The sequence below is a fragment of the Festucalex cinctus genome, chromosome 1 (assembly GCF_051991245.1).
Source record: "Festucalex cinctus isolate MCC-2025b chromosome 1, RoL_Fcin_1.0, whole genome shotgun sequence".
NCBI lineage: Eukaryota > Metazoa > Chordata > Actinopteri > Syngnathiformes > Syngnathidae > Festucalex > Festucalex cinctus.
Window position 1 is genome coordinate 45,358,755 of NC_135411.1, and position 12,281 is coordinate 45,371,035.

At 41.6% G+C, this 12,281-nt stretch overlaps 1 protein-coding gene across 4 annotated transcripts in view; it reads left to right on the forward strand.

Annotated features, from left to right (window-relative positions):
* Window positions 1–650: 650 nt before the first annotated feature.
* Window positions 651–12,281, forward strand: part of rnf220a (ring finger protein 220a) — a 192,286-nt gene continuing 180,655 nt past the window's right edge. Inside the window, exons 1-2 of one of the 4 annotated variants that reach the window (XM_077537434.1) lie at window positions 651–962; window positions 11,421–12,281. The exon at window positions 11,421–12,281 is cut by the window's right edge and continues 142 nt beyond it. In XM_077537434.1, coding sequence (XP_077393560.1) covers window positions 11,772–12,281 — 510 coding nt within the window. In that variant the 5' untranslated portion in view covers window positions 651–962; window positions 11,421–11,771. The remainder of the gene's footprint in view (window positions 963–11,420) is intronic. The other 3 variants (XM_077537450.1, XM_077537425.1, XM_077537442.1) reach the window with 3 other exon arrangements.

The window sequence follows — 12,281 nt, forward strand, 5'->3', positions numbered from 1 at the left end:
TAGTGTGCTTCTTGTAAATGCTAACTAATTTCTAATGACTTATAAGTATGCAACTATTCTGCAGTTGTCTCATGATGACTTAAGTTCAGTGATGTAATACGATAAAAAGAATGTAATGATTCAAAATATACTTCAATGAGGATAAAGACATGTAGCCTATCAAAATCTTGACGTTGTTCACTTTACACGTTTGTACGTGTCTAATATTTTATGGCCATAACTAATTAGAATCCTATTTAATTTCCATCAATATTTTCCAATGCTGAGTCGATGGCGAGGGTTGCAGAGCCATTTTGACGACCTATAGATGTGACCTTGGCCGGCAGGTGTTGTAGGCTACAAGAGCCTGCAAACAGCTTGCCCTCAAATGACCAAGCTGAGAGGAAAGAGTGGGCAGGTTGTTTTGAACTCGTGCGTGCGCGCGTTCTTGTCCTTGCGTCATAGAGCGACCCGAGCACTGCGCGGCAGCACTGCGCCTCTTCTTGCACCCTGGACACCCCTCCTTCCTCCTCTCCGTACACCCCCACACTCACACGCTTCGTTGTTGAGAGCCCACCAGCAGCAGCAGCAGCAGCAACAGCACCCCCCCCCCCCCCCCTTTCCCCATTGCCTGCCACCGTGTCTCGCGCTCCCTCAGCGGCTCCCACTCGCCTTTCCGCTCCGCGTTTCAGCTGAGGGGCTGCACGCGCACGTCGCGCTACTGATAGCCACTTTACACTCAGCGTGGAAAGTCAGCCTGTCTCTCCACCTCTCTCTCTCTATTACGCACACACATTGTCCTCCTTGGCCAAGCTAGCAGGGAGGTGTTAACTACTTTTACTTGTGGTTATCTCCGGTGCTGGGGCGCACGAGCCACTGCTTCTCTTATTTGGCGAAAAGTTTTTGGTTTGTTGTGAGGAGAAAAAAAAGAACAAGTCGGAAACCGAGGAGGGTTCCAAAGAAGTGGAATTTCTCACGAAGAGGTGAGTAACACTTTCTGCACTTACTTTCCGAGTTTGAAGCATAGAAAGTTAGTGCCAACACGCGCTTTTTTTGTGGAGTTTTTTTTTCTTGTTTTGAGAGGAAATGTCCTTAGGATTGCGCGTTCAGGAAAAGCGGAGAAAGTCACGCCAAGTGACTCCGAGTGTCCCTTTGGACTCGGACTTTTCTGCGTGTGCGTTCATGTCCGTTTATATCGCTTGAGGTGTGTGCGTGAGCGCCTGTTTGTTTGTGTTGCGTGTGCGCGCGCGCGTGCATGCACTTGTCAGGTTCCCAAACAAGAACGTGTCCTCCTCAAAACACTTGATGAGGATTATGCAGGCTTGCGTGCGCGATGTGTGCATGCGTGTGTATTGTCACCGCCTCACTAATATATACGCTACAAATATATACTTCAATACCTTGATAAACAAAATTGGTTTAACTCCTTCACAATGCGTTTTTGGAGAAAGCAGGATATGGCAAGTGATTTTTTTGTGTGTGTGATGACACACCCTCCTATTTTAAGACAAAATATCAAATAATTAATTTCTCAATAAGGCCTTTAAAAAAATATCAATGTTTTATGTTTACTTTTTGCCCTATATGGCTTCTGGCTCACTACGCAGTCACATTTTTCCCCCCCACAAATTACAATTGCTTCTGCGCATTCAACTGTTTTTAATGGTGACATATGGCTTCAACTTGCAGCGTGCTCTGTTTTTAATCAAGAACATTAGGATTTCGGACCACAAAAATGCAGCGACGATGGGACTACTGATCCTGTGGAACATTTTAAAATCTATTTTTACGCAAATTCAATTAAATATATCTTTTATAGAAAGTCAAACAACAACAACAAATAATGATATTTTATTATTATTATTATTATTATTATTATTATTAATCTTTTTTTTATATTTAAAAAAACAACAACAACGTTTGTTTTATGTCTACCACAATTGCATGACAAATCAATTAGAAAATAATGGCGTCTCGAAATCGTGCGCGTGCACGTGTCCACCACACGCACATTCGCAAAGGCCTCGAGAAGGGAAACACCTGTTAACTGGGAGCCACTTTACACCCCCCTCTAAAACAAGCAGCCCGCAGCCGGAGAAGCCTCCCGGGGGGCTTCCAGGTTCGTGGCCGGGCACCGCGAGCCGAAACCGGCATCCCCAAATTCCATCTCCCGTTCCTGCGCCGCCACTTACCGGATCAACATTTTGGGGCGATTTTAAATGCATCTCTCATGGATGATTAATTTCCTTGACTTACTCGGATTTATTACTTTTTTTTTTTTGTCAATTAAAGTCAAACCGGCCGCCTTATAAAACTTTTAAGAGTGCCTTTTATTTCAAAAAGTTACATATAACAAAAATAAAAAAGGCAGTTGATCGACTTTATTTTATTTATTTACTTTTTTAATTCCTATTTTGTACTGGTGTAGTTCCAGTGGAGGGAAATACTTCGACTTCGCTCCGGAGCCTCTTCACTTGTCTGGCCGTTTGTTCTTCAACCGCAATATGTTACAAGCAAGCGTTAACTTACTCGGAACGGAGCATATCGCCACTTTTTTTTTTTTTTTCTCTCTGTGGTAAATTCAGCATTAGAAGCCCAAAGTGAGGAAGCGGAACATGCGCTCAAAGCACTTGAACGCAACACACAATCAACAGCATTACATTTAAATTTGTGGGTTAAAAAAATAGGCAAAAAAAAAAAAAGCTAAACCGGCTGCGCATCAAGTGCTCATTGCTTTGATTTCGGTGATGGATGACTTGCAATTGATTTATTGATTGTCGGATCAACCAACCCTGACTTCTAACGACCATGCGAGCCTTTTTAATTTCCAACTAAATGTACTATACTTGACGATACTTATCTTTTGAATGTGGGTAATAAGTATTATGGATGGTTCGCATGCGCGTTACGTTTTGCCTATACTGCACCGGTTACCGGCTTGAGGAAAAGTTTGATTTTTTTCATTAAACTTAACGTGAATCGGTCCGACTAAATTAATTTCAACAACTGCGCTTATGCGCATTTAGATCAATTTCATATAAGGCCCGATCTATAAATGCATTTTTAAAAACTCATTCATAGGGCCTATTCGGTTACAATTACGCGCTATAATCACACTTATTATTGCATAGTTATAATTACATGTAAATTATTACTTCAGGGTGCAGGCAAATAGAGGAAAATGATTTAAGTAATTACAAAAGAAGTCTTTTCTTCTTTCTTTTTTTTTAAATTACAAGTGCGGATGTCAGGCTGTGTGCGTGTCAGTGCATCAAGTTATTATTTCCCGATTTCCGTTTCCAACCTCAGTGATTATAGACCGACGCTTTATTTAAAATTAACCCGGCTTCTATATTTGAGTGATCTCCTTGTTTTTCAGGAGTCTTCTGCTAATTTTCAAAACAACTGTTGAAAGTCCCCTCATTTTTGTACGCGCGATTAAAGTCTTGAGTGAAGCACTGGGATGAAATGTATAAATTACCAAATATAGAAAAATAAAATAAAATGCAGGCTATGTTTAACAAACTGTTTTTAATTATTAATATTTGCATAAAATAACATGTCTTTGCCTATACTTCTGGGTGAAATTCAGCAATTTTATTGATTTAGGCCCATAATAATGTCGGTGCGTCTCTCTCTCTTTTTTTTTTTCATTCACGCGGGAATTAAAAGAAGGGGGAAAAAAACCCTCAAAAAGCAGCAAATGATGATTTATTTTCCAAGCCCACTTGCAGTCACTTTTTATTGCTTGTCATTGATCTCCGGGGCTCCACGCTCTGTGCCGCGAGAAGTGAACTAAAATTAATGTCCATTTCACACCTCTATCCCGGGTCGATGGCTGCTGAGTGAGAAGTTTATTTCAATTGGAATCCCAGGACATGGAACGTCCATTGATGGGGGGGCGGGGGAAGCTGCGGGTGGCGGGGAGATCTGCATGCTTTAAATCACCCCCAAATTTGTGAACCACGAACCAGTTAAGTAATCGTAAAACAATAATAATAATAATAATAATAACAACAATAATAATAATAATAACAATAATAATAATAATAATAATAATAATAATAATAATAATAATTTCAGTACTAAATGTTATTCGCTATTGGTATGAAATCCGAAATAAAACATTCCTCAAATATCATATTTCAATAAGATCATATTTGAGAATAGGCTATGTGAAAGCATCATTTTACGTATTAACCTATCCTGACACGGACAGTAAATTAAGAGGAGATCGCTCAGACTTGTTTGATGAACCCCCCCCAACCCCCCCTCCCGCCACCACCCAGCCTCCCAGTCTATTAAGTCTTATCAATATGCACTAATCCCGCATTCTTTATTATAAGCAATTTTCTTCAAGAACCACCCCCTCCTCACTGTTCCTTCTCTCGGGTGTACGTTTTATTATTGTGTTAATAAACGCCAGCTAATTTGACAAGCGGAGTGTAATTGAAATCAAGGGGAGCACGTAGGCCTAAATAACAATGTGTTGGAACACACGCGCAACACACGGAAATGCTTCCCACTTCTGCATTCGAAAACTTTGTGTTCCAAAAACATATCATTAAGGCTGATGCGTTGGATTGCAAGGGGCACAATATTTTTCAGTTTTCCCCGAGCAATTGCAGCCTGTCTGCATCTGATTTTTATTTTTATTTTTTGACACAATCTTTATGTCAGACATGGAATTTAAAGTCAAATTAAAAATGTATTTTTTCAATTTGCCAATAAAACTAGTTTATTATTTCTAACTGTCCCCAAAAGAGGGTGAAAATTGCTGCAAGCTTATTGTAAATCAAATTATTATCTTTATTGATGACAGGAAAGGGGAGTAGCTCTGGTTGAGTCATTTTCTATTGGAAGGAAATCACTCCATGGAGGTGATGCACACTGTGTTTAATGGTTTGATTGCATTGGAGCCGGCAGGGAATGCTAATGCAGTTGCTGGGACTGTTCTAGGGTGAATATCACCGGCAACAAGAGAAAGTCAGACAACCAGCCTAATGAGGGGGAAGGACTTGTGTCGGATGTCGGATACTTTCTGTATCGTTGGGTGTCTCTTTCTCCCACTTTGACCCCCCCCCACACACACATCATCTCTCTCTCAGGTTTCTCCGTTCATTTGTCAATTACTCACACACACATATGCACACAGACACTTTTGGAGCACATGCAATCATCGATTGTAAGCAGTCGGAATATGTGTAGATGACTTATCATTTTTCTCCCGGACGCCAGCTGGGCATCCAGACAGGAGATGATACAAGGAGCCTGATCCTACCGCACACACTCCCTGCATGTGCTCATTTAACTGACATCATATCCACATTGGACTTTGCGACGTTGTGATAAATAAATGTCAAGATTTGATTCTCATTACAGAGCATCCTCCCTATATTTCTGTTGCTCTTCTGAACTTTGACCTCCATGTAAAAGAAGTCTCAGGGACAAATTATTCTTATGAACTTGCAGGACAATTAGAGGGAAATGTGCAAGTGTTTGCATTTCCCAACAGTTTTGCCGAGTTAGACTTAATCGGCTTGTTGTTGAAAGTGGACAGTGTCCCTCCTGTCTGCCAGCCGGCCTGTGAGATTAGTGACCCGCCGCCGTAATGTGGCAATAAAGAGTCATCGCAGGGTGACAGTGCCACGCACACAGTCGCTCAGTGGCGCTCGTAAAGGGCAGATGGCGAGCTCACCTGTCAGTCAGCAAAGACGCCCGTGTCATCTGTCAGCTTGCCGGGGTCGTTTGCAGCGGGCGACTTGTCGCTTGGAGGCCATACTGATTTTGCTATACAGTGACCAGGAGAAATGATTTATTTGTCGCTGAACGCTTTGCGAGTCGTGTCCTGTGAAGTGGGTATGAATAGAAATCCTTGCCCCAGGCCCAGGCTATGACACTGCGTCTCCAAATAGCCCCAGAGTCTTTAAATCCTATTTCTTATTGCAAGGTTATACTGTATCACATCGGCGGAACACAGAAAAAAAGAATTTTGCACCTGCTTAGTATTATTTGTGCTCTCGGCAAGCTGAGGTGTTATTTAAAAAAAAAAAAAATTTTTAAGGTGTGGCATGTTAGCCTGCTTGGTTTACTCAAATCTGTATTGATTTAGGGAGTGGAATGTCATTATCCAGCTCACACAATTATACAGTATGCATGTCCCCTTTTCAAATCACACTGTAATATTACTATCTATGCTTGTGCATGTGTCTCCAGCTAACGGTGGTAGCTGTTGATTGAAGGGTCTAACTTGAGTATCAGGCTGAGTCCCAATAAAATGGAAAATCAGATTGATGCCACAAGAGTGCACAACAATGCACAATTTATCGAAATACAAAAATGAATAAGACAACAACAATTGTCAGACATGAATGAGTAGATTTCCGTAGTATAAAGTGATACCAATGAAAGGCCTCACTATCCAAATCCATCCCAAAATGGAATGGCTTCATAATATGCTTGCTCCTACATCTGTTTGCCGCTGCTTGGAAATTGCGCAGTAAAACTTAACCACCTCACAATGCAAGTGTCCGCATGTTTGTTTGCATAATCCATCACAAACATTTCATTGCCACTAACCAGTGCAGTGATAAAATACAGTGTTGCTATTGAGAGTTACCAAAACAACAGATGGTGATAACTCTTGAGAAACTAACACAGTGGGGTCAAACTCATTCTAAGTATGGTTGACAAGACATTATACTCAAACATTGTATACCAAATACGACACTTGGTTTCAAGCAAAACACCTGAGAAGTGATCATTTATTAACATCACACGTTGTTAAAGTGGCTTCTTCTGTATAGCACGCTGTTTTAATAATAAAAGAGGTTGATAGTGAACCATAAAATGTTTATGTGTTGGATTTGTGTGGTGGTTAAAATGTAGAATGCTCAAATCGACCTGAAAGAGGAGATGCCAAGGTTCAGGGGGAAGATCAGGCCAAGTTGTTGTCAGAGCATTTGGCAAATGAATTCACTTTGTTCGGAGGTCAGCTTACTTCCAGATAGAAAGTTCTGCTGCATCTAGAAGTTCTAAAGTATCTTGAAAATGAACGTCAAAAAGAAGTTTGTTGCATTTCAAAGTCAAAACAACATGAGTCACTTTTCTCAGCCAAAAGGAAGATATTGTTGACATCTAGTCGACATGACTTTTTCTGGCAAAAAAAAACCACAAAAAAAAACTTAGCTGACACATTTGGAAAACTATTTGTTTGGGTGACAATCAGCGGTTGGTGTTATTTGAATGCAAACAGAGGATAACAAAAGATAACTTGTCAGTTACAACAGCATCTTGTTGTAACATTGACATATGATGCCTCCCAATACTATTAAAAAAGGTGACCCATTCAGACTAAAAAACAAAAAATTGAAGATTTGTGTGCAGGACACTGGAAAGTAACCTTGCTCTGCAAGATGAATTCTTGTGATATTTGTGAGTTCACAAACTCCCGAGAATACATCTTGTACCGAGCTCATTGATTTCCACCGTTCCGAACCACTGGTGGTTCAGACCAATCACAGAGCGACATTGTGTTTGGGGCAGGACATGCTGCTGTGACGAAACCTGAAGCCAGCGGCGACGCCCGGGCAAACAAACAAACCTAACATGGACGAATGGACGCTACAAATAATTCTGTTCTCGCAGAATTACTCACCGTTTCCTTGTTGAATGTTGAACAGCGAGAAGAGCTTCATGCGTTTCTCACTGGTAAGATGTTCGTGCTTTTTCCCCTCTGCGACGAGAGCGAAGACAACATTTTCATCTGTGGCTGTGATTGGTCAAAACAAACGTCACAATGCCGTATCGTCCAATCAGCTCGAAGTATTGTACAGAATGCCCTGCCTTTCCATAAAAAATTACGGTGGAGCAGTCCCAGATGGATATTGTGGAGCACTCCCTTGAGTGAAGCGCAATATCAATCTGGCTATTGCCAGGTTAACTGGAGAGGGCAGGAAACAAAGGGATGACACAACGACAGAGGCGAATGAAAGGGCAAGTGAAAAACTGACCAGATGAGTACAATAGCAAAAGTAACTGTGGACATTGTCAAAGCAAAATCTGAATCAGAGTCTCGGGGATTTTTGCAAAGTTTAGAGGTAGAAAAAAAATAGAGAAAATTGGGTTTGTAAGACATAGAATGTAAGCAAACTACTAGTACTAGACACAAAAATAAAGTAGGGGGACACAGGTGAGACAGACAGAAAGATAAAGACTTGAGGCCTCACTGATGGGCTGCTCAATTGGAGGATGGTCTCTTAAAAAGACTCCAAGCCACTGTTGCACTTGCACTTAGCCTGAGCCATCAAACACGCAATCGTTGGGTTGTTCTTTGGCAGAGGGGGACCTCTTGTAGAAGTAATCCTCTTGGCTGACCAAAATCATTCCAGGAAAAAGTGAGGTTGTGAACTGACCTAGTTCATTCTGCCTTTATACTGTAGAGCTAGTGATGAAGTATATGATTAATCTAAACAAAGTATTAACTTTATTGTCAAAATACTAGTACAAAATGTCAGGGCACAAAACCTATAGCAGCACAGGGACCACATACAAAAAAAACAATGAACCAAGGTTTAACTCATTCAGTGCCAGTCTAATAAAAATGAATTGTTGACATTGTTAGTCTTTAATGAGTTAATTCATTATTTGCCATTACATTAAATGACATAGGAACTACATACAAAAAGACAGAACATTGGGTGAGCATTGGGAAATTTGAGGAGAAAGAGCGTATTGGATGTCATGAACAGCATGGCAGAAAAGGACATACACAGGTGAAACTAACAACACTAACACATTAACAGAGCAGGGTAGACATGATTCGATATAGAACAATCTCTAAAGGACTGGATTTGGGGCTGAAATTATGTTTCTGATGAAGCTTTTCTGTGTGATGTGCTGAGAGAGATTTATCCCCCCCAAATCTGCTTGGGGAACAATCATGGCTGACAATTGCAAATGTTGCACCTTTTCAATACTTTAGATCGCAAGGCCTTTTGTGCATGGTAAACACCAATGTTGGTCGATCCAGGGGCCCCGTGGAACTCAGTGAAACTGAATGACAGCCAATTAGGAAGGGACCTGAAACTCGTACTGCTGTCCGACACGAATAGAGGAGTGAAGCGTTTGTGTAATGTGCCTCAGATGCCTTTAAACACAATAAAAATAAAATAAAAAAAAAGAATATGAATTTGCATTGAGGATAGCTAACAGTTGGCCATATCTTGTATTTCTTCTGCTAATGCGACACTTTTATCAAAAACTATGACCAAAGTTCAAACAAAAACAACCCTCATACAAAAGCATCAATTCAGTATTACAATTCATTTATTTGTGTTTCTGATAAATTCAAGAAGCAAGTGACATCCTGCAATCATTTTAAGGAACAATATCAATATTTATAGTCTTGGCTGTATCACAAATTATAATCGGCACACCTCTCACGTGATGAGTGTGATTTCTCTTGATGAGGTTAAAGTACATCAATGTTGACACAACAATTTCTACATTGGTAAAACAACAGTCACTTTAAGCGCACGTTTGACACAAATTGCCTACCCCTACCACCCCTTGAGTGTAATATCGCAGCGACAGCTGTATCTTTCTTGTACGCAGTAATCAAATTATGCTAGCGTGGTAAATGTTCCCCTGTGACATTTTCTATTATAAAATGCATATAGCCGGTGTCAGACAATGAGTGGCTGATATCCCCTCAGTGGCAAATGGGATTGTAAGTGGCACTGACTGACATTATGTGTGTGCATTGCCTGTAATTGTGATTATATTTTGGGTACGTAATCTTAAATTATAATCACTGTTTCAATGGGGAAGGGTTTGGTGACACTTTAGCGTAAATACAGTATAATGTAGCCTACTCATTTTCTTTACCTCATTCAAAAACAAAAGGCTCACATATTTTAGTTTAGTTTGTTGCTGTATTTTCTCTGGTTGGTAATCTCTAATGGTGGCACATTCCTTAGATGACAAATCTAATGATGATAAAGATAAAATAGTTACTTTTTGTTGTCGTCCAATCAGCACTTGCTAAGTTACACAGGAAGAGCTCATGTCGCACCTGACAATGATGAGCAGAAGTAGGAAAGTGATGTGGAAGTGATTGAGAGACGACATGAATGTTCTTTGTTTGACTCAGTTTGGCAGATCCAAAAAGGAATTTGAAAAGGGAGGCAGATATATAATCTGAGACGACATGGCGTAAATCCAGATCAGAGGTGTGTCAGCCAATCTGACCACTGTACCAGTTTACTGTACATCTGCGGTCATGTAAAACATCTCACTGTGCCCGAGTCTCTCCTCTCAGCTTTCCCCAGGCTTCTTTCTACATGGTGTGTCTTCATGTTGAAGGGAGGCATGTGTGCCAAATCCAAGATCAGGTTTGGTAATCGATTGTAATGGGTTTTATGGCGCGCTGATTGCTAGCCATATCGCATCTGAATCCATATCCAAGTTCTTAAGTCTTTCTCTGTGGCATTTAAGTAGCATTTGGTAGCCATCCACCTTCAAGTTGCCCTTTGGGAGATAAACATCTCTTAAATGTTATTTTATCGTTTCATTGGCTGCCTCTCTACGTACGCCAGCTCGACCAATCGCACACTGTGATCTAATCCCCGGGAGGAAGAATTCTAGCCTGTTGCCACGGATGCTGGGGTCGTGAGGTCAAGTACAGCTAATTTATTCACTCAGTCAGATTTCCTCTGGCTCGTGGATGGCAGATGGTGGGGTCTGATATGATATCACCCATCTGAATCACCCAAGGGAGAAGAGAGTTAGGGAAAGGAGGGTGAGAAGGAGCAATCTGAGGAGATGAAAATTACTAGGGAAATGCAAAGGGGAGGTCAGATAGCAAAAAAAAAAAAAAAAAAAGTCAAATTAAAAGATGGTGCAGAGGGTAGAATAGCATGAAAGTTTAAAGTATGTACTTTACTTGATGGGTTGAACTTCATCGATTCTTATCCCAAATGTGTGTGGGTATGTGGGTGGGCGGCAAAAATATATGTGCGCCCTTATCTTGAGACAAGTGGTTCTGGTCCAGTAAGATCTGGGAGATGGGAAGAATAAGCGGCTTAGACTGTGATCGGAGATGGCAGAGGATGAGAAATAGTGCTAGGAGGATGAGAGGAGATGAGGATTCTGAGAAGGGGGTGGATTGATTTGCAGAACAGAGGAGGACAAGGCGGAGGCACTTGGTTAGCTCTGGAGGGCAACAAAGAATCAGAGTGGAGAGATGTGGTGTATTAACTTTTTCTAAAGAGTGAAGGAATCAGGGACAAACTAACACTAGCGTGGTTCCAATTAGTTTTAGTTTTTGGTGGCTCTGACAATGGCAAGTTTCTGTTATTTTTATTTTCTCTGATACGCCACGCTGATGGAACAAGCAGGAGATTGCTATAGTTTAACGTTTGGGTTTTGTCTCTTCACAGTTTGACTACAGGAAGATGAGGAACCTACTGTGACAACCTTCAGCAACCATTCGACTTCCGCAACCCTTACAACAGACTCTCAAATTTGAGGGCTTCGACTCCAGTTTTAACTGGACAGAACAATCCAAAGAAGAAAATCTGTCCTAAACGCAGTCACTCAACTGAAGTAGATTTTAGCTCGACTGAAAAGAAATGAATAAAGCAATCTGAGCCCGTTAGGCAAGTGGCCTGCTAGACTCACGACTCTTATTCAAGACCCTTTTCAAGGGGGTTGTGTTCCGTTTCTCTGAGGAGGAATCAGTTCCTCCTCCTCCTCCTAAAATCTTCTCGACCACTTTCATCCGTCCAGACATGGACCTCCACAGAGCAGCATTCAAGATGGAGAGTTCCTCTTACTTGCCAAATCCCTTGGCCTCCCCAGCCCTCATGGTCCTGGCCTCCACTGCTGAAGCTTCTCGTGATGCTTCCATTCCTTGCCAGCAGCCACGCCCATTTGGTGTCCCAGTTTCTGTTGAGAAGGATGTTCACTTGCCATTTAACAATGGTTCGTACACCTTTGCATCAATGTACCACCGCCAAGGTGCCGTCCCACCAGGTTTCCCCAACAGGGACTTCCCTCCATCCCTCCTCCACCTCCATCATCAGTTTGCTCCACCTAATCTGGACTGCTCACCAATCAGCATGCTCAATCACAGCGGTGTTGGGGCCTTCAGACCATTTGCTTCTCCTGAGGATCGAGATGGAGCACCAGGCGGGTATCAGTCTGCTTTCACCCCGGCTAAGCGCCTCAAAGGCTGCCTGGATGCAGAAGCTTCCCCCCACCTCCGCTATTCAGATGCTGAGGGCAAAGAATATGACTTT